We start from the raw sequence: 22,813 nt of genomic DNA, 5'->3' as shown, positions 1-22,813 counted from the left end.
CTTTCCATCTCACCGCCCTACAGAAATGCCCTTGACAAGGGGACCAACTACCTCTCCTTCAGTCAAATCCAAAGGTGTCTTCTCTTTCTGCATCTTCCTCGGGCACTCAGCTGCACCTGACTCAGCTGATCACTCCTTTCTTCCTTTTTTTGCTTTTGGACTGTCTTGGTTAGCTTGGGCTGCTACAGAAAGAATACCATAGACTGGGGGGCTCAAACAACAAGCATTTATTTCTCACAGTGTTGGAGTCTGGGAAGTCCAAGATCAAGATGCCAGCTGATTCAGTTCCTGGTGAGGGCTCTTTTATTGGCTTGTAGACGGCCACCTTCCTGCTGTATCTTCACATGGCAGAGAAAGAGAGAGAGGAAGTAAGCTCTCTTGTGTCTCTTCTTATGAGGGTGCTAATCCCATTCACGAGGGCTCCACCCTCATGACCTAATCACCTCCCATCACCAAATACCATCACATTGGGGGTTAGGGTTTCATCATATGAATTTTGGGGGGACACAAACATTCAGTCCATAGTCCAGACTCTCCTGGCTTTCCTCCTCCTTTACTAGGCACCCTTACTGTACGTTGCTGCCTCCTCCTCTTCTCCATCTGTAAATATTGCAGAAGCTGGAAGCTCAGCCTCAGCCCTCTCCACTTATTCTGTCTCAGGCATCTCAGTCAATTTCATGGCTTTAAATACCTGTAACAACCGTGGACTTCCAAATGTAGTTCTCAGCTGGATATCAGACTGTATATCCAGTTCCCTACCAGACATCTTCACTGGGACATCTAATGGTCATAGGGAGCATAAGACATCCAGTTTGGAGTTCTAGATTCCATCTGCATCCTCAAAGCCCTTCTCCCATCTTAGGAAGTGGCACTAGTGTTATGGGCTGAGTTGTTTCCCCCCCAAATTTTTATATTGAAGCCCTAACCCCTCGTACCTCTGAACTTGACAGTCTTTGGAAATAGGGTCTTTAAAGAGGTAATTAAGTTAAAATGAGGTCATAGGGTGTGTCTTAATCCAATATGACTGGTGTCCTTATGAAAAGGAAATTTGGACACAAACGTGCAGAGGGAAAACCATGTGAAGACACAGGGAGAAGACAGACATATATGAGGGTACTTCAAAAAGCTCATGGAAAGATTCGTATTACCTTTTAATTCTATTTTTTCGCCAAACCTACCAACACCTTGATCTCAGACTTCCAGAATTGTGAGAAAATAAATTTCTTTGTTTAAACCACCCAGTCTGTGGTACTTTTTGTTACAGCAGCCTTAGAAAATGAATACAATAGGCATTCACCCTGTTTTGCCAGAAGAAAACCTGGGAATAATCTTCAATCCCTCCTTTTCCCTCCCCACCCACATTTATTCCATCATAGATCCTGATGGTTCTGCCTCCAAAAATCACCCAGGACTGTACACTCGGTCCACCTCTGCCACTATTCAAGCCACCGCCATCACTCCCCCAGATGACTGCAGACCCTCCTGACTCATCTCTCTGCTCCTACTTTTCCTTGTCTAATCTGTTCTCCACACAGTGGAGTGATCATTGTAGTATATAAACCAGAACACACTCTGCCTAAAACCTTTCACTGGCTTCCCATTGCTCTAGCTTAAAATTCAAACTCCTTGCCACGCTTCCCCAGCTCCTCCCTACATCTCATGCCCCCTCCCCCAGCTGACCAGCTACAGCCTTGCTGGATTCCCCCATCTCACCAATACACCAAATGCTTTCCCATTCCAGGGCCTTTGCATATGCTGTTCCCTCTGCCTGGAATGCTTTTCCTTCAGCTCAGGGCTTCTCATCCTCAGCACTAATGACATTTTGGGCTGGAGAATCTTTTATCACAGGGGCTGTCCTGTGCATGGTAGGATGTTTGGCAGTGTCCTTGGCCTCTGCTCATTAGATGCCAGTAGCACCGCCACTTAGTTGTAACAACCAAAAAACGTCTCCAGACATTGCTGGCTGTCCCCTGCGAGCTAAGCTGCCCTGTTGAGACCACGGCCTTAGCTCTTTGGATGCCAATCCAATCTCATCCTTTGGGTCTCAGCCTGAATTCACCTCCTCAGAAGGTTTTCCTGACAGTCCTTGGTGGCTTTTGGTTGTATTACTCTGTTTAATTCTCTCAGAGCAGTCCTCACAGTCTTTCTCTTGGTTGGTTTTTTTTTTTTTTTTGTATTTATTTATTATAACCAGTGTGGTAGGTGGTGGATTAAGGGCACAGATTCTGGATCCAGGTTGCCTGGGCCTTCAAATCCCAGTTTAGCCATTAATGAGGTCTTCGACAAGTTGTCCTCTCTGTGCCTCAGTTTCCTCATCTACAACATGGGCATGGTAGGAGTTCTAACTCACAGGGTTGTCTGAGGGATTAAATGAGTAAATATGTGTTTAGCACTTAGAACAGGGCTAAGAGCCCATCATAAAAGCTATGTAGCTGTTAGCTGTCAGTATGCTATCTGTTTCCCTTACTAGAATGTAAACTCCATAGGATCAGACACTTGTCTTTCTGGTTCACCCTAAATTCTTTGATTTTATGATAGTCTGGCACATAGTCGGTGCCTAGTAGGTATTTGTTGAAAGGATGAATGAATGAGCAAATGGGAGGGTATTCACTCTGTGACCTTGAGGCTGACGATGGAACCAAGGTCAGTGGCTCCCACCCACAGATTCAGCCTCCATAGGCTGGTTGAGAACAACCCCCAGGCCCTAGGCCCTGTGTCTGGAAGTGCACAGGGAGACAAGGCCCTTAGGGGAGGGGATGGTGGCAGCTGTAGGTGCCATGGGCCCCGGGCTCTGTCCTGGACTTGGGGCCTGGCCTAGTTCCCACCCTGCCCTGCACAGCTCTGGATAGGTAGTCCAAAGTGTGGGCCATGGTGATGTTTTATGTTCTGGGGCACGAGCAGCTTGGACAGCCCCTCTGCCCTGGGAGGACGCTAACCCCAGGTCCTCAGGGCTGAGCGGGGCCTAGTCCCTGTCCTCGACTTTGTCTTTTCTCCTCCTCCTCAGATGTCCAGGCTCCTCACCCTCATGCCCACCTGACCTTCCCTCCTCTCCTTCGCCCACAGGACTCAGCTTCTCTGGACGGGCTACCCCAGGCCAACAGCAACCTCCTTGCTGCAGACAGCAGCTCTTGGAGCGTACAAACTCCTCTAGCTCGTGCCCTGGGGAAGCAGGACACTCTCTCCATTCTTGGCAGAAATACACTCTAAATCTCTATAAATTGGCTTTTTAGGAGTATCTTTTAAATATGTTTTCTATTTTATATATATTAAATATATATTCTATGTTTTATATATTATATATATATTTTATACATGTCATATTGCTGCCTTTCTTTATGCATTTTTCCTCTTCAGTTCTCTACAATTCTGGCTATATCAGAAGTAAACTTTAAGCTAGTAAGTATGTTTTTTTAACTTGCTAATTTCTCTTTTCTAACAAGGAGGACATTTATTTCCTGGGCTCAGGGCAGTTCAGATGGGGCAGTAGCTCTTATGACAGCCCTAAGAGCTGAAAATGAATGTTCTGGGTTGGAGGGCACTCCAGGGAGTAAAGAAGAGAAGCAGGTTGCTGTTTTTGCTGTTGCTGTTGGGTGGGAAGTCAGTGAGAGAGAGGGTTAGACTTTGGATTGGTCAAAACTTGGTCATGTTGAGTTTGAGGTGCCAGTGGGACCAGGGCGGAGGTGTTCTGAGGGTTTGGGGTGCAGCAGGGTTATGGGGGTGGTGCTGGAGACAACAGGCAGGGAATCCCAGGTGTGGTTGGAGGAGCAGGTAAAAGCTGCTGCTTATACATGTAAAATCCATCCTTAGATGGGCTGGTTGAAAACACAAGGTGAGCTGGAAGTGTGCTTTTGGGTTTGTGTTAATCTCTTCCAAGGCCCTAAGTCACATTATTTGCCAACCTGTTTTATATTGATTTCTTTGCCTGACACTCTTGTGCCATGGGAAATTGAGACTTTGGATTTCACACCTCTATGTAGGGCAACTTAGCTGCTTGTTCTTATGAAAGTCCAATTCATGGCTCTAGGAAACCTAGATGCCTTTATGCTTCCATGAGCCCATCGATGCCTCTCCCCAACCCTGTTCCATGGGTCAAGTGACCCTTCATGGATCCCAGCTTTCGGCAGGGAGCATTGGCTTCTATCCCTGAGTGGCTGTTTAAACACCAGCCCCTCTCCTCCTGAAGCCCAAATTTATTTCTACTAGTTCCCATTAGACTTTTGGTATCAGATCCTCCTGTTCACTGTCCTGGCTCTCAGTTCCCTTTACATTTCTAGTACCTGGAACTTCCTTTTCTTGCATTTGATTTCAGTTATGTATCAAAATATATAACTGCAAAATGTATAAAATGCAATTTCTTGGATTGCATTTTATAGAGAATTTTTATGTTTGGAGTTAAAGGGAAGTCTCTATATTGACTCCACTTACTGTATTTGGAATTTGGGCTTTCTTATTGGGTTATAATAAAATATATCCACATTAGACATATTTTATATTTTTTCAGCCATCAGCACTTGCCTAATCCCATTTTCTTTATTTTATAAACAACATCAAGAATCAGATTGGAAATAAAAAGGAAGCAGAAGAAAACAAGATAAGAGCAGAACTGAGGGGGCTGGAGATTAGTTTGATCCTCTTGGTGGAGAGAACTGAAGCCTCCAGCTGTGGTCTCTGCTGAAGAAATGACACATGGGCGCACAGCATTGTGGCTACTGTCAGCTCTGCTCATTCTGGGTCTCTCAGGTGTGTGGCTAGTAACATCCACGGGACCAGAATCCAGGTATTTGGTTGTCCCATCAAGAGCTCAGTCCCGTATACCATATTTCATCCAATATGGTAGAAGAGAGAAGGTAAGAAGTTGTGCTTTTACAGCAAAAGTTTGAAATGGCAGATGATTCACTAGAGAGTTCTAAAAAGTGAAGATTGGAGGCTGTGGGTACTGATCCTGGGGAAAGAAAAGAGAAAGTGGAAGCAACTGAGGGGAGTTATCACCGGAGTTATATCTTCAGATATCTGTGTCTTAGGGAAGAATATGATTCTGATGTGTCGGTTGGATTAGAGAGAGTATATAGTTGGCTGAGAGACCAGATGACAAGCTATTTCAATGGTCCAGAACCATCCCAAAGATACTCAACATTTACCAAGCAGTTACCATGTTCCAGGTGCTGTGCCAAACACTTTACTTGCATTAACTCGCTTATTTCCTATGGCCACCCTACAAGACATGAATTGTCACTATTTCTCTATTTTGCAGATGAGGAAACTGAGGATGAAGTGATTTACAACATGCCCAAGAACACGTGATGACCAAATGATGGTTATATTGAATTAGGTTAATAGTGTATGATCAGGTATGACACAGCTGTGTACATATACAATAGTGTAAGACCAAGTCAGTGTATGACACAAATTTTCTACAGGAAGTTAGAAAGTTGGGTCTGGAGCCCAGGAGGGATATTGGGATATTGGGCTAGAGGACGTGGTGCAAGCTCATCCACATGGAGGTGATGGTTGAGGGAGAGATGGGGAGTAATCACCACACCTCTTTAAGTGGGGGTGTTGTTTTATGACCCCAAAGCAGGCAGCCATAGAGAAGGGACAGCTACTTAGATCAAGAAAGTAGTCCCAGACAAGAAGAAGAGTGAGTGAGGCAGGGGACAAAATGTCTCCTCTGTTGGAGGTTTCATATATTGGAATACACTTTCATAAAGGCTCAGGGGTGAACCAAACATTATGTGTGCATTAAATGAAGGGAAGAGAAAGTAGATTTCCCTTTGCTCTTAGTCCATTTCTTGAAGTCTCTTGCCACTACCCCTTTTGCTAAGAAAGGCTTAAAATTAGAAAGCAGCTAAGAGATTAAAAAGGAAGTAGATAAGAGAGAAACACAAAAGAAATTTGAACAAGTAGAAGGTGGAGGACAGAGGCTCTGTTACACATATCTGGACTCCAGCTAGGACCTGGGTTTGCTGGGGATAGCAGCCTGGAGACAGGACCATATGGCTCCCCCCAGCTCTGCTCCTTTACTCTCTTCTAGGTGAGTGGGGCTGTGGCTTTGGGAACCTGGTTATGCAGGGGGTGAGACGATAGGCATAAGGGCTGTCCTGGGCTCAAGCCAGAGGTGAAGTGTTAGCAGAAATGGGAAGGACACATCATTCATCCATCTGTATATTCTACACAAACATTCATCCATGGTTCCTACACTTATTAAGCACCAACTGTGTGCCAGGACTGTTCTAGTTGCATAATTAAGAGTAAGTTCTGCATTTGAGGGATTCGTGATTGAACGAGGGAGTCAAGGAACAATACAACATGGAACTTGCTACAGTAGAGATTCATCCACGTGGTCATGACAGTTTGCAGCAAGGACCCCTAACTTTGCTCTTGGAAGGAGGGAAGTCTTCACTAAGTCAGTCTTGAAGGATGAATGAACGCAAGGAGTGGAGAAGGAATAGCTTACACAAAAGTGGGGAGATATTAAAGGCCATGGAAAGTTCAAGAATTAGCAATAGTTCTATCTTGTCAAAACTTATTGTAAAGGGGTTGGAAATGTTTGTAAGAAAGAACTAATAAAGCATCTAAAATGCTATCCTCAGTTTCCACCTTAAATCCTTCCTGGAACAACGTGTAGTGTAAATGAGTAAATAAAATTGTCTCCCAAAGGTTAGATTTTCAGAAGAGAAACTCTTAAAAAAGACATTCAAAATGCAAAAATGCAAGAAAGCACATTTTTCTGTGGGAAACAAATTTAGGATAAAAATTAGAGGACATTCTTCATGTTTGTAGAATGAGTTGTATAGTTAGTTTCCCTCATTAAACACAGAAACTACCCAATATAATGACAAGACTTTTTCCAGAATGATGAGTGGAAAGGCAGAGATTTAAAGGAAGATGAGCAGCTGGGTGACAATGTCCAAAATGTAGTTTTGTTATCAGTAAAATGATAATGACCTTGGATAATTTCCAAGGTCTTGTAAGGCCCTCATAATCTAGATCTTAGACTCAGAAAGACATTTAAAAGAGGTGCATTGCATTACACATGGGAGGTATTCAAAATGTCTTAAACGATAATGACGATGATGGTAATGGACAAACTAGAGAGTGCAGTGGACGTTTTGTGAATCACCGTAATTAATGAAGTGGGGACCCAAAGCAGTGGTGGCTGGAGCCAGCTTGCACTGGCCCACAAGAGCCGATTACAGGAATGTCTTCCCAACTCCACATTCAGTGACAGCTTCAAATCAGTCATGGTGAGAATATTTGCACCACAGAAATCAGCAAACACTACAAATTAGGACTTCCCTCTTTGAGAACTCATTTACCAGTCTATTACTGCCTGTTTAAATCAGCTTGCCAAAATCTGATAAAATTACCTAAATGCTCTAATCTGGGTGCAGTTAAATTGAAGATAGAAACTTCTTCCCACCCCTTCATGTGGAACCTGCTGGCCGCTCTAGTTCCCCAGGTTCACCTTCTTATGCAGGCTACACTCGCAGCTGGGGGTTCCTCATGGGTCCAGATTAAAACTTTGAAATCACTAGTAAAGACTTACATTTCAGTTCTTTTCTATCCCGACTCCTGGCTTAGCTTCCCCTTCTCTGTTCCAGAATTCCCCTTCGCTCTCCACAGCCATCTGGGGCTACAAACCTGCTTGCAAAAATGTGATCACTTTCAATGCATAGAGGGTATCTGCAAGGGTTATCCGAGGGGTCTTCAAAAGTTCCATGGAAAGATTCGTATTATCTCTTAATCCCATTTTTCTATGAGCTTTCTGAAGTACCTCATATTGCCAGCCTGAGAATGGGGAATGAGAAAGGGATGGAAAGACAGATAGAAAGGATAATTCCAGAGCAAGGAGAAAAAGAGCAAAGAGGAAGTGAATTCCAATATAAAATGAGCAAAAATAGAATTCCTATTTGTTATGCATTTTGCAATCTACAAACACTTTCAAATCATGATACAATGTAACCCTCTGAGCAGTTTTGCAACCTAGGCAGGGCGGATAGCATTGTCCCATTTTACAGATAAGATGGTGAAGGGATTAGCCCATGACACAGCAAGTAAGTAGAAGAACTGAAGACAAAGTCCAGATCTGTCTCCTCCATAGAGCTCTTTTCACTGGCCATGGGGTGTCTAGAGCAAAGCTAAGCTGGTAATATTCACAAAGTAGCTCAGGGTGCTTTCTGTTGACCTCTCTGCTACATCATCTGGTGGTTCCATTCTGAACTGAATGCCCTCCAATATTCACTAGTTCCCATTAAACTCAAGCAACCAGCAAACGCTCTTATCAAAGAATGGACACATGCATTCACGAAATCCCACCAATCATTTCCAGGCACTACCATCTGCTACTCTTGCACTTAGGTAACACTCTAGCAGGACAGAGGAAAGTACCTTTGGAATCAGCAGAATCTAGTTTCTTCTTTTAAAAAAAAAAAATTTGTAATGTTTATTGGGAACCAAATGGGAGGATCAACCTGGCGAAACACCATGTGATACAGAGTCAGAGATGTGCTCCAAAGTTTATTACAAATAACAAAGCCTTTATAGACAGAAAAGGCTGAAGAAAGCAGAAACTAGGGCCGGCCGGTGACCTCACTCGGGTGAGCGTGGTGCTGGTACCACCAAGGACATGGGTTCCTTGTTTCTTCTTAACTTCAGGTGCTCAAGATTGGATTACTCATGGCTCATGACACCTTTTTATCATTGGCCCGTGCAAGACCCTCTTTTATTTTAATTATATGTAATTTATTTTTATTTATTTATTTTGGCCTCTGGCTGGTACAGGGATTGAACCCTGGACCCTTGGTGTTATCAGCACCATGCTCTAACCAACTGAGCTGACCAGCCAGCCCCTAAGTGTGTGTAATTTAACAAACACTTGTCAACCTCCTGGCCAACCCAAGTACTAGAATGTTACAACTTCGATCTGCCTACTCTTTCCCAATCCAATCTTGTTTCCTCTTTCAAACATCAGTAGTTTGGTGTCATTTGCTAACACTTTGCATGAATATTTGCTTCTGTCATATTTGCACATTAGATAGAAAATTGGGCTAAGGAATCATAAGCCAAGTTCTAAATCTGAGGGTCTGTGATTTAATGAGCTACATCACCCAATCTCTGCCTTTTTAAAAATACTTACCTATCTCAACAATCCTCTCTGCAAGTTGCCTTACTTTACCTCTGTTTTGGAGGTGGCTTTGCTTATTGGGCTTTAGTTAGTTCATGTGTCTACATTCCCTAGCCTACCCCTGAAATTTAAATCTTTACAAGTGACTTCAAAGTTTTAAGAGCCATCATTTTTCTTTCAGAATATAAATTTGAATTGGTGTCATTTCAATGAGAAGTGTTGCCTAACAAGGAGAAATAAGGTATCATGAATGCAAAAGGCTCTTTTCTTTTCCAGGGCGATCTTCCAGACTGATTAGGTTTGGGGTTCTACATAGCACTTTCAGACTTTATAAAATGAGATTCTGCCTCTGCAATGGCATTGATGTTTACGTGACTTAGAATTGCTCGGGGTGTTGTTTTCTGGGGTAAAATTTATGAAGAAGAAAGACCCTGAGATAGTGGTGTTTACCCAACAGAGATCTGGGGAGGAAAACAGGTCAGCCCAGAGGGAGACAGAGATAAGTGGCTCTGGTCCCTAGAAAGGATAAAATGGTCCCTGCGGGCTTTCCTCCCTTGGCTGCACTCTCCCCTGGTGAGTGAGTGAACGTGTGTGTGTGTGTGTGTGTGTGTGTGTGTGTGTGTGTGTGTATGATTGAGAGAGAGTGAGAAAGAGAGAGAGAGAAACATCTGCTTCCTAGGAAGGCTAAGGGAGCCCAGATTGTAAGCAGGAGAGTGAAGAATAGAGTCCAAAAGCAGAAGGCTGATCCAGCTCTTAGGTATATTCCAGAATTAAAGACTTTTCAGACTGGAAGGAGCCTGGAAGGTTCTCTTTAATCTGCCCATCTGCTGCTGGAATCTTCTTGATTGGAGAGGCAGAAATTCTTGGACACGTTCAGCTCTGAAGGGGCTGGTTCTGAGCCCGGCAGAAGGACTGCAAGCTCTATTGGAAGCATTCCTTCTGGAAGCTGCACCAGCAGTCCTTTGTGCCACTGCCCAGGCTTTTGGCTGTGCACCCTGATAAATCCCCACTGCAGGGGAGTGCAATTCTGAGCTCTGTCCAGAACCTGGAAGGAGGCACTGCTGGCCTGTACCACCTCTAGGAGGGGGAGAGGGTCAGGTGGGAGAGAGGAGGTGAGGCCAGCTCTCCAACCTTGTGGGGAGGGCATCTGTGGGCAGAGAGGTCCTTGGGGAAGAACATAGGTGTGGAACAGGGATCTGGAAACCAGAAGGTTCCTGGAGTGCAGTGTCCGGGGTGAGGAAGGTTCTCACATGGATTAGGACAGCAGGAGATGTGGTGAGAGCTCAGAAGTTGTGGGGTTAGGAGCCACTTTGCTGCGGTCAGGGGAGTACAAGTGCAGGAACTGTCAGGGGTCAGATGGGGGCTGACAAGTGCCGCAGAATTTCGGAGGGGTTGGAAGGGTAGGAAAAAAGCTTAGGTAGTGACAGTGTATGGTGGCACCTCATACGTGGGCACAAGGGCACAGATAGCAGGTCAGCCAAGGTGTGACAGAGAGAGCCAGCTGGGGACAGAGCAGGGAGGAGAGGCAGAGAGTGGGAAGAAGGGAAGGAAATGAATGGTAGCCAGAGATCAGGGGCTCCTCCACACCTGTGCTCACTGCAAATCCAGACATAAGGGCTCTTGCACGGTGCCTGCTAATTCCCAGGGCTATGCTCCCATGGCCCCGGCAGGTGGGTGTCCTCTCGTTGCTAACTCATGTCAGCCTGGTGCAAAGCTCACCCCCCTCACTGTTTTCTGCCCCCCCAACATACACACGCACATTCAAGTTCAAACCAATCTCTTGTAAGTCTCTGAGCATTTGCTCAAGACACGGGGAGGAAGGTGCTCTGCTGAGCATCACCTCCCACCATGCACGGATGTCTGCCCACTGCAGCCTTTCTTCCTTTTTCTTTTTCCTTCCACGTCACCTTCTCATGCGTTGCCTCCCACTTCCCCCCAGGCCCCAAATTGTCCCACTTGATTATAGAGAGCAGCTTCCCTCTTTCTTCTGAACGCATGGTGACCGTGGACACCCAGGCCCTGAGACTATGATGGGGAAGTTTTGGCTTGTGCTCCAAACCCGTGTAAAGAAACCTATGAGGGCCTCCTTTGGACACAGCCCTTCCTTCCAGAAACCTGGTGATTCTCCCTGGAAAGCAGTTAAGATTAGACCCAGAGATTTTTTTTTTTTCCCTCTCTCAAGAACACATGGAGAGGAGAGTAAACAAGAAGTTGTACTCTTAAAGAAGAAGTCTGAGTTGCAGAAGTCCTCAGAATGCAGAGGTCTCACTCCAAAGGGGAGTGTTTTTGTATGTGACCAAATCTCATGCCTGGCAGAGGCTGCAGGCTCAGGATGGGGCAGAACAGCCAGCTCCTCTCAGCTCCCTGCTCCAGCTTTGGTCTGACTCTTCCGGGCTCCAAGGGCAGAGGCCCCAGTGTGATTACTCAATGTTTCTGCTCCCACAAGGGACAGGTTTCTACTTGTCTTGCTGGCTGCAGTCTCCAGACTCTTTGGCTTAGGTTGTAGGGTAGGTATCCCTCCATGTCCCCATCCCAGGACCCATCCACGGCTCCCTGGCCACTTTCCCCTCAAGCTTCAGGCAGGCAGCTGCTGATGGGACCCATCTGGATGGAGACTGGGGCTGGGGCTTGTGTTTTCCAGGTTGTTTGTCTCTGATGGGCCCCAGGGCTGTGACTGGCACCACGGGGGGCTCTCTGAGTGTGCGGTGTCAGTATGAGAAGGTGTACGAGGGGTGTAACAAATACTGGTGCTGAGGACAGTATGGCACGTCATGTGAGACCATTGTGGAGACCAAAGGAAATGAAAAAGAGGAGAGGAAGGGCAGCATGACCATCAGGGACCACCCTGATGACCTCACCTTTACTGTGACCATGGAGAACCTCAATGCAGATGATGTGGGACCTTGCTGGTGCAAGATTCAGACAGCATGGATCCTGGATGAGTGGTCACACGACCCTTCGTTCCTGGTGAGAGTGTCTGTTTCCCCAGGTAAGAGTTCCCCATGCTCCAGTGACAGAGCTTATGGGATATGACCAGACATGGGGACAAGGGTGGATGCTATACTGAGGTGTGTGTCCAAGTTTTGTCCTCAGTCTTGGTGGTGTTTAGTGGAGCCTGTGGTATGGTCAGGAAGAGAGATGGCGAATTCTTCAGCCTTGGGATGGGTTGGGGCTGCACAGCTCAAGGTGCCCTTAGTCCTGTAGGGCCTGGGCCTCACCCCATCACTTGTGGAGGACCCTCCATGCTAAGCCAGAGCTATTTCCACCATGCCCTTTGTAAAAGCTGTACCAAAGGAAACAACCCCCATGCATTCTCAGCCTCCGCACAGAACACCCCTCTACAATGTTATCCTGAAATTGGCCTCACTTGGGGAGACCTTCTCATTTATAGGCTTCCTGGGTGGAAGCTACTGTTTCTCTTACTCTCCATGTGCAGAGTCTCCCAGCCCCGAGTACAGCTTCCAACCTATTACCTTCCACCTGCTTCCTTTAAAATTTGTGTCACATGACCATGCCCAACCTCTACATGTCCTTGACAAGGCCATCTATTGGCTTTCAGGTGACTCCCTCACACTCGGGGGGAACCTGGCAGCATCTCCACTTCAACCTCTGTCACTCTCTTGGGAGGTTTTTTTTTTTTTTTTTTAAAAAGATGACCGGTAAGGGGATCTTAACCCCTGACTTGGTGTTGTCAGCACCACGCTCAGCCAGTGAGCAAACCAGCCATCCCTATATGGGATCCGAACCCGTGGCCTCGGTGTTATCAGCACCGCACTCTCCCGAGTGAGCCACGGGCGGGCCCTCTCTTGGGAGGTTTTAATGAGTAACTTGTCAAATATCCTCTCTTCATGTTCCTTGGCCTTCTCAGCTTCAGGCGCCTTTATTTCCACTGTCTTTCAGGATCCCACCCCATGGTGACATCTCAAACCTTGTCATCATCCAAACCAGTCCATGTCCAAAATCCTACACTCAAACAACCTGCTTTCTGACAACTTTGCATGGATCAGCTCCCTCCCACCCTGCCTCCTGCTATTGCTACCCTCAACCACACAGAGGCCTCCAGGCCTTCGGTCCGTCCCTTCATTTTCTCCCAATTCATTGGCTTCCTCACTCCTATCCCAACCTCACTTCATTCCTAGGCTAATTCGAACCCCCACCATAGCCACATTTTCTTCTCTTACCAGAACCCTTATCTCACCTACACCAATTCCTGATCCACCTGACAAAACCCTCATCCCCGGATCGATCCTAAAATTAAGGTCACTAATCATCTCGGTTTTCTCAGTTGTGAGGGCTTTCCTGGGACATAAGACTTTTGGTCCTAAAACTGGAATAGTCCTGGGAAAACTGGGACAAGTTGGTCACCCTATCTAAAATCCATCTTCTTTAGCCCTGTTGGAAAAAAGTGACAGAATGGGGTGTGTGGCTTTCAATGGAAGTTCATGGTTTCCCATCCTACCCTCCCATTTGCGTGCCTTACCAAGAACACGCAGGATATCAAACACGAACTCTCTTGATTTCTTTCCTCCTCCACTTACAAACCTCCATGCAGTCTACCTCGTCCTTGCCTCTTTCCCTTTCAGGTTGAGGATTAGGCTTCCGTCGTCCTCTCCAAGGACAACCATGCTGAGCTGGCCCTTTGCCTCTGCGTCCCCTTGAACCAAATTCCCTCAATTATCTTCATACACTTCCTCCTTGCTGCCCTTGACCTCAGCCTGGAAACGTGCTCATGTCTCATGTCCAAAAGATACCTCCTGATCCTGTAGCCTCAAGCGCCACACACCACCATGTCTTGTTTCTCTACTTTCCACTTGTCTGGGAGGTGGCTCGGTTGTACCTAGAGAGTTGCCTTGCAGGGCCCACCACTTCCTATTGAGGTTAGTCTGTTTGTTCATGTGTTTCTGCCCCTCTGTGAGGGCAGGGATAGTGTCACAACCACCAAGGAATCCCCAACAGGAGAGAGGTCAAAGGCTGTTGGTTGGGTCAAACTGAGCCTGTGTTGGGCATGTGTGAAGGGCTGAGCCTCCGGAACCAAGGGAGGAGGGATGATGGGGGTCCCAGAGAGGAGCTGTCCTGGTGTGGGTCCTTTTCTGGTTTGATCCTGAGTTATCTGGGCTCTAAAGTCAGGACATAAGGAGAGGTGGGGAAAGAAGGGTCTTGGGGACTGTCTGAGGAGGTGGCTCATTTCCTGTCTCTGCGTCCCCCACAGGTCCCAGGGTAGCAGAGTCCACTTCCTGTTCCTCACACTCCTGAGGTTGCCCTTGTTCCTGGGCATGCTTAGCACTATCCTCTGGGTGAACAGACCTCAGAGGGCTCCTGGGGGAGATACAGTCTTCCTGACCAGGAGCCCTGCAGTGCACAGTCCCCAGGAATACCCTGTGAGGGGATCAGCCCTTCAGACCAGATGAGAGAGACCTTGGGGCTCTGGACCCCAGGACAGGGAGGCAGCAGTGACTGGATTCTGGGGGGACTTGTTTTTCCTGTGCCTCAAAGAGGGGTCTTGGATCTTAGAGGGCACTCCTTTGGAGTCATCAGTGTGGAGGGGGGAATGAGACTCTCCCAGGCCCTTGCTTGGGGGTCCTCCTTTCTCCTCCCCAGATCCCCTGCCTCCCCACCATCATGCCCACCTTCCAAAGGCAAGAATTCTCTGGAAGTTGCATGCTCATGAGCCTGGCCCTTTGCTCTTCTCCTTGGCACAACAGCTTCCCGGGTCACTGTCCCCCACGGCAATAACCACCCCTTTCCTGCAGACAGAAGGCTCTCTGAGGACACGTCCTTCACGGCTTCAGTCTTTGGGCTCACAGAGCTCCATTCCCTCCTCTGGAACAATCCCAGGGGAGTTTGATCCTGAAAGAGCATGCTCACAAGCTGCCCACTGTCCCAGGCACTCAAGGTTTCTTACCCTCTTCTGATGCCCTTTGTCCCCCTGGGCTTTAAGCCCCCTTCTGTCCCTGTGACCAGGGAATGTATGGCTGGGCTCAACACATCTCTACTGGCTGGCCATGGCTGACCAGCTCCAGGTTAAAGTTCTGGGGTGAGTTGGAGCAATAATGGGAGAAGAAGGTGGAGGATGCCCCTAATATCACTTTTGGAATTCCCCAAACTGAAGGGTCTCCTGAGCATAGGGTCAACAGTCTGGCTTTGTCCACTTTAGAAGTCTGGCTGTGACCACCTGTCAATGATAAACACTTTCCTTAAGAGAGGCACACATGCTTTTACAAAGACAGGATGCAGGGCACCGAGGTGCAGAGATAGCTTACCACATTTGGGTGGCACATTGCCACTGCCACCACTGGGCATCCCTAGCCCAGGAAAAGGCTCAGTTGGTTCTTTTTTAATGCTTGCCAATTGCTCCCTCCCTGAAGTTTGGAGGGAGAACTCACACAGTCTACCAGAAGCAGGTGTCATCATCTCCACTCGCTCCTTGCACCTGACCAGCCCTCTCCCTCCAACCCCTGCCCAAGCCTGACCTGAGCTAGTGATGTTGGCTTCCAGAGCAAACTGAGAGCTCCTCTGAGTGCTGAATTCTCAGACAGAGCTGCCACACTCTGAACCTGAGCTCTGGTGTGGCTCCCACGAGGATGAATCATCCATGGTGACTGGAGTAGAGCTGAGGCTGTCCCAGAACTCATGCTGAAGGAGGAACTCAATACGGCAAGGCACATATCCATCATATCAATAAGTCCCACTGCAGTCTGGGTCCAGGGTCAGGTGCAGAGATCCCCTCATTTTTGGAAATGGGGAGCAACTGGAAAGGGGAGCACCCCCTTGCCCATCACGCAATGCACATTCAGGGAGAACCTGGTGCTAAACCACTTGTAAAAACCTGCTCTGGGTCAGGGTTTTGTATGTAACAGAGCAGCTCCCTTGCTACACTCTATTGAGAGTCAGCCCTTGACACAAAGGTTTGTAAAAAAAAAAAAATTAAGTGTGGGGAAAGGAGGAATTGGCAACAGGGCATGAAAATCAACTGCACTGTACATTGATAAATTAAAATTTAAAAAAGATTCAGAAACTATTTCAATTAGATATTTAGTCATCTCACTGTTTCAGTTTGCAACTGATTGCTTTCTTATGTACTTTTCCTTCACCGTCAGGTATCACCGATAAATGTTTAATAAAATTGCAAAAAAAAGAAAAAAACAAAGTGAAGAAAAAGAGGGAAAAAAGGAAAAAATCATTAATAACACATACACAGGGCAATGTAGGAAACACAATGATGTGCAAGAGAGGAGGCTATGATGCATTTTATAAAAAAGATAAGCTCACAAGTCATTACAGCATAGACAGAACTGGTAAGCACCTCGGGAGAGCCACAGGCAAGATGCTTCTTGACATCAGAGGGGGAAACATTATGTCAGATTGTCCAGATCAGAGAAAGGAGGTGATATTTGAGTATGATGTTGAAGGAGGTGTAGGATTTCAGTTGCGCAGGGGTAGGGGCAGCAGCAAGAGAGGGGACATATTCAGAGGAGTAGCATAAGTGAAAGTAGAGAGGCAGGAAATAATCGTCATAATGGTAATCACAGAGGAGTACATGTGCTATTCATATGGTTTCTCACATTGGGGTGTGTCTAAGATTCCAGTGGGCTGAAATTTTTCTTGTGGCAGTGCAGATGGAGCTAGCCTAGGACAACTAAGGTGGGGCAAGTTGTAGAGGCTTAGGACTCAATTCTTACTTAAACTTTGGTTGGAGACACTTGGATAGATTTGAGCAGATTAAGATGGGACCATGGACGTGATTTAGGAAGGCTTATTGAGCAAATGTGTAGTGTAGTCTGAAAGGAAGAGCCTGGGAGTCTGGAGGTCTCAAGCCCGGGAGACCAGAGAAATGGGGCATCATTGACAAAGTTGCAAAGTCAGGAGCGGGCTTGGGTGACACTGAGCTCAGTTTTCTGAGTGTGACTGGGATGACCAGGTGGAGAGATCTAAAAAGAAGAGTTCAGAACCAAGGACAGAGCCCTTGGAGCATCTACAGTTAGGAATTGAGGGTAGGAGGAAGAAACATTGAACAAGGTGCCAGAGAAGCAGCACGCAGGTAGAAGATGAAAAACCATGACAGTTTCAAGGAGGAGAGCAGAGCTAGAGAGGTAGAGGTGGGCCAGGACTGGTCATTGGTGAAGTTCAGGAGAGCAGGTCAACAGAGCAGTGAGAGCAGAAACCAGATGAAGAGTTAAGAAAGAGTAGACAGACACGAGGATGCGGAGGCAGCAGGTGCAAGAGAAAGGAACAGCGGCTTCCCCATGCTTTGAGGTTTCCGTCTTTTTCTCCCTCCCTCCCTCTCTTCTTCCTTTTTTCCTTCCTTCATTTCATTCTTCTCTATTTTTCCCTTTTATTTACTCATTTATTCTATAAACTTTTATTGTGTGTCTATGGTGCATTGTCCTGGGCATTGCAGATAAGGATTTAAACAATGCGGAGTCCCTACTCCCCAAAAGGGAAAATTGAGTAACAGACTAGCAATGGCAATGCAGAGTGTTAGGAGCTGTGTCAGAGGTCTGCACAGTGCTGTTACGGGGGCACAGGAGTAGAAAACTCACGTGAAGCTGAGCAGAGAAGGAAAATTGAGGGCTTGATTTATAAAAATAAGGCAGAAGGCTGGAAGGTGATTGTTCCAGGCAAAGGCAGGGAAAGGTCATGGAGCATGCTGGGTCAGGACCTTCAAGTGACACATTACCATTTGCATAGAGCATGTGTGAGAGGAGAGAGAGATGGGGCTTCAGCCACATTATGAAAGGCCTTCGTGTCAGGATAAGGGTCTTGAATTGTGTCATGGAAACTATAAGGATCTCCTGTAGGTTTTAAAACTTTCATTTTGAAATAATTATAGGTGTAACATTGCAAATATAGCACTCATACATAGAGTCCTCCAGTGGTGACATATTGCATAACTGTAGTACAATATCAAAACCAGGAAATTGTCATTGGTGCAGTACTGTTAACTAGATTGCTGACCTTATTCAGCCTTCACCAATTTTTACATATGTTCATTTACGTGTGTGTGTGTGTGTAGGCTTCTGTGCAATTTTCTCCTATATATGGATTCCTGTAACTAACACTGCTGTCAAAATACAGAACTGTTCCATTATCACAAGGATCTCCCTCAGGCTACCCCTTTGCATTGGCAACCCTATCTCATTCCTGTCCTCTGGTAGCCACTAATCTGTTTTCCATCTCTACAGTTTTTTCATTTTGAGGATATTATTGTAAATAGAATTATACAGTAGGTAGTATTTGGAGATTAACTTGTTTTACTGTGTGTAATGCCCTTGAGATCCATAGAAGTTGTTGCTCTTAGCAATAGTTCATTCCTTTTTATCAACAAGTAGTATTCCATTGCATAAATGCATCACATTTGTTTAACCATTTTCTCATTAAGGAGTATTTGGGTTGGTCCCAGTATTTTACCATTATAAATAAAGCTTCTATAAACATTCATGTATAGGTGTTTGTGTGTAAACAAACATGTTTATTTCTCTGGTATGTGTCCCAGTGCAGTTGCTGAGTCATACAGTGAGTGCATGTTTAATTTTGCTAGAAACTGGTTTTCTTTAATTTTAATTTTTAAAATTTATTTATTTACATTGGAACATAGTTTATTGTACATATCTGTGGCATACAGCATTGAATATCAATATCTGTGTGAAATATGTGATGTTCAAATCAGGATAATTAGTATATTCAACATTATACACTGTAATTGATTTTTGTGGCTCTTTACCAATTCCTCCCTTACCCTCCTTTCCCTCTCCCATTTCTACCTCTGGTAACCTCAGTTCCGTTCTCTTCTTTTGAAAGTTCAATGTATTCAATATATTATCATGATTGCTGTATCTTTATTTCTTTTTTATTTGTTTATTTTTTTAACCTCCCACTTATAAGTAAGAACATACAGTATTTCTCTTTCTGTGTCTGGCTTATTTCACTTAACATAATTTTCTCTAAGTTCATCCTTGTTGCTGCGATTGGCAGGATTTCATCCTCTTTTTATGACAGAGTAGTACTTCTTTGTGTAAATTTTTCCACATTTTCCTGATCCAATCATCTGATGGTGGACATTTAGGTTGGTTCCAACTATTGACTATTGCAAATAGAGCTGCAATAAACATAGGAGTGCAGGTATCCCTTTGACATGATGATTTCCATTCCTTTGGGTATATACCCAGCAGTGGGATTGCTGGATTGTATGGCAGTTCTATCTGCAATTGTCTGAGGAACTTCCATACCATTTTCCATAACGGCTGCACCAATTTACAGTCCCACCAGCAGTGGCGTGTTCCCCTTTCTCCACATCCTCACCAGCATTTGTTATTCTCTATCTTTTTGATAATAGCAGGTCTAACTGCAGTGAGATTATATCTTGATTTTTAATTTGCATTTCCCTGATGCTGAGTGATAAGAAACTGTTAAACTATTTCCAGAGTAGCTATACCGTCTTACATTTATTTTTATTTTATTTATTTTTTTTGGAGCTGGTGACTGAGCCATCTTACATTTAGACCAGCAATGTATGAGAGATCAATTTTCTTTGTATCTCTGCTAGAATTTGATGTTATTTCTATTTTTTATTTCACGTGTTCTAATAGGTATGAAGTGACAGCTCAATGTGGCTTTAATATGCATTTCTCTGATGGCTAATGATGATGAACATCTTTTAGTATGCTTATTTTCCATCTGTATATCCTTTTTGCTGAAAGGTATGTTCATACCATTTACCTATTTTTAATCAAATTAATTTTTCACTCGTTTTGAGAGTTCTTTGCATATTCTGTATACAAGTCCTTGGTCAATATTTTATCTTAGACTGTGGATTTTCTTTTTACCCTCCTCACAGGATCTTTTCAATTTTGGTGAAGTATGATTTACTCATCTTTTCTTTTAAGGACTGGAATTTTGGTGTCATGTTTAAGAAATCTTTATCGAGCCATCGGAGTGTAGTACTTATTCCTGTGTTTTCTTCTAAAACTTTGATAGTTTTTATGTTTTACATTTAGATTCACAAATCATGATCCATTTTGGATTAATTGCTGTGTATGGGTTACAGTTTAGTTAGGGATTTATATTTTTAAACCTGTGGATGTCCAATTGTTTCAGCCAAATTTGTTTGTTTATAAAAGACTGATTTTCCTTCATTGAATTGTTTTTGCTCCCTTGTCCAAAATCAGTTGGGCATACTTGTGTTGGAAGACGTGTGAAGAAGTTAACTGAGCCCGGGGAGAGAAGTCTTCCAAGGAAAAGTTCAGAACCAAGGACAGAGCCATTGGAGCACCTCCAGTTAAGGATCAGGTATTCTAGATTTTCTATTTTCTTCCATTGATCCATGCGTCTATCCTTCCTCTAATATCACACTGTCTGGATTATTATACCTATACAGTAAGTCTAAGCATCAGATAGAGTAATTCCTTCCACTTTATGTTTTTTCAAAATTGTTTTAGCTATTCAAGTTCCTTTGCCTTTCCATACAAATTTTAGAGTAAGCTTGTCTTTATCCACAAAAAAATCTTGCTGAGATTTTGATAGAAATTGTGTTAAACTCATGGATCAATTTGGAGAGAATTCACATCTTTACTACGTTGAGTCTTCCAGTCCTCAAACAAGGTACATCTCTCAATTTATCTAGATATTCTTTGATTTCTGTCATCAGTTTTTTGTCATCTTTAGCATACAGATACTGTACATGCTTGTTAGATTTATACCCAGGTATTTTATTTTGGGGAGCTATTGTAAATAGTATTGTGTTTTTCATTTTGGCTTCTACAGGCTTGTTGCTAATATATGGAAATATAATTTTTTTTCTATGTTGATTTTGCATTCTGTGACCTTGTTGAACTCATTTATTAATTCTAGGAGGGTTTTTTTAGAAAAAAATATTCGTGAGATTTTCTATGTAGACAATCATGTCTTCTGCAAATAAGGACAGTTTTATTTCTTCCTTTTTAATCTGTATGTTTAAATGGTGTTTTGGAGACCATGGGGAGCTAGCTGGGTGAAGGTGTGCATTCACCAGAGTAAGGGCTTTGGAAGCAGCATGGCTTTGAGGTTTGGTCATGTGAGGAGAAATGGTGAGTTTAGATGTGGAGCACATGTTCAGTTTAAATTTTTTCTTTGAATTAGTCTTTTGTTTACAATCTGAAATCTGATGGCATTCAATCTGTGAAAGGACTAAGTCCTGAGCTTAATGCAACCACAGCAATGACAAGGAGAGGACATCAGTGCCATAGTTCAGTAATGTAAGGTAGACCAGGCAGAGAGGTGAAAGCAGAGGGGAAGGGTAAGAAGCAGATGGAAGGGATGGCCTGAGCCAAGATTTTATGTGTTTCTTCTTTCCCCCAAATTATCAAGGTAATATATGCTTACCACAAAAAAATTCAGAAATATTTAAAAATATACAAATTACCCATAATTTCACCAACCAAAGACAGCCTATTTCCATCCTGCTTTCTATATGTATTGAATGTGTGATATACAAATATACACACATATAGGTATGTGTAGTTTTATTTGCCCCTTCATGCAGTTACCTTTCCTACCAAAAATGGGTTATTACTATCTATATATCAGCTTTTTTTATTTAACACTACCATAAGACATATTCCCATATTAATGTCTACAGATCTGCACCATTGTTTGGCTGCCTATTCTGTTATTATTTATTTGCAATACACTTCATATGGCTAATTCCCTATTGGTGGACTTTTTAGTTTGTCCCCCAATTTCAGCTCTGTAAGCAATCCCATGGATGAATATCTTGATACGCCATCCTTGCCTCCTTTCTAATTATTTCCTTAGAATAAATGCCTTAGAAGTGGAATTGCCATGAGAAGGAGTAAACACTTAAAAAGATAGGCTTGATACATATTTGCAAATTGCTCTCCAGCAATGCTGAAATCTGTGAGAATGTTTCTTCCCTTATTCCTACACGAAGATACTCTACTTCTAAGATGCTTGTCATCTTACAGGTTGAAATCCTCATATAGCCAAATCTGCAAGTGTGTTCTGTAATGATTTCTAGTACTAGATTCATGCAGATGCATCAAGAAAGCAGAGTCCTGAAGGATGTTTTCCTGTACTCCTTGGACCCAGACCTCTCTCCCGTTTGGTCAGCAGCATTCGTGCTTCCCAGAAGGATGATACAGCAGAATGCAGACGTTTAAGTTTCTAAAGCTGAAGTTTGGGAGTTGCAAAACCTTCAGTCTTGTGCCAATTGGGGCCACAGGGAGTGTCTGAGGATCAGGGGCAAGGCTTCCTGCCCAGCAGGACAGGTGTTGTCCCAGTGGCAGGGGAGCCTCCCAGAGAGGATGAAGGGAGCTGAGACAACCAGCTGTGAGTCCATCTCCTTCCAGGGCCAAGTGCCACAAGTAGGGAAGGTGGTAGACCCCTTCGTGTGACCCCTAGAGAGTTTCAGAGCACCTTACCTGTGAAGGCAAAGTGTGAGGCTTACATTTTTACCTGGGGCAGGTGTGGCCTTGGCAGGAGGTTTCGCCCTGTCATTTCTGGACTCAGTACTGAGTCTGCTGTGAATTTTTGGAAACAGGGAAGCCTCACTCCTCAACAGTCTCAGAGCTGAGCTGAGAGAGGGGCAGCCCCAGGTGCACCCAGCACCTGGTAGGCTTTGCTGTCTCTGCTCTCTCCCCTCGTCCCCATCTGGTTGACCCAAGGACTCACCTAAACCCCTATACCCTTTTCACC

At 44.7% G+C, this 22,813-nt stretch overlaps 1 protein-coding gene across 1 annotated transcript; it reads left to right on the top strand.

Annotated features, from left to right (window-relative positions):
• Window positions 1-4,679: 4,679 nt before the first annotated feature.
• On the top strand, window positions 4,680-22,512 carry LOC134364456 (CMRF35-like molecule 2). The gene is given in 5 exon segments (XM_063080373.1): window positions 4,680-4,740; window positions 11,766-12,113; window positions 14,140-14,200; window positions 14,334-14,502; window positions 22,468-22,512. Coding segments are annotated over 5 exon segments (684 nt in total).
• The last annotated feature ends 301 nt before the right edge of the window (window positions 22,513-22,813 follow it).

Source organism: Cynocephalus volans, chromosome 16, assembly GCF_027409185.1.
Source record: "Cynocephalus volans isolate mCynVol1 chromosome 16, mCynVol1.pri, whole genome shotgun sequence".
In the NCBI taxonomy this organism is placed as follows: domain Eukaryota; kingdom Metazoa; phylum Chordata; class Mammalia; order Dermoptera; family Cynocephalidae; genus Cynocephalus; species Cynocephalus volans.
This window is presented reverse-complemented; position numbering and strand designations above follow the sequence as displayed.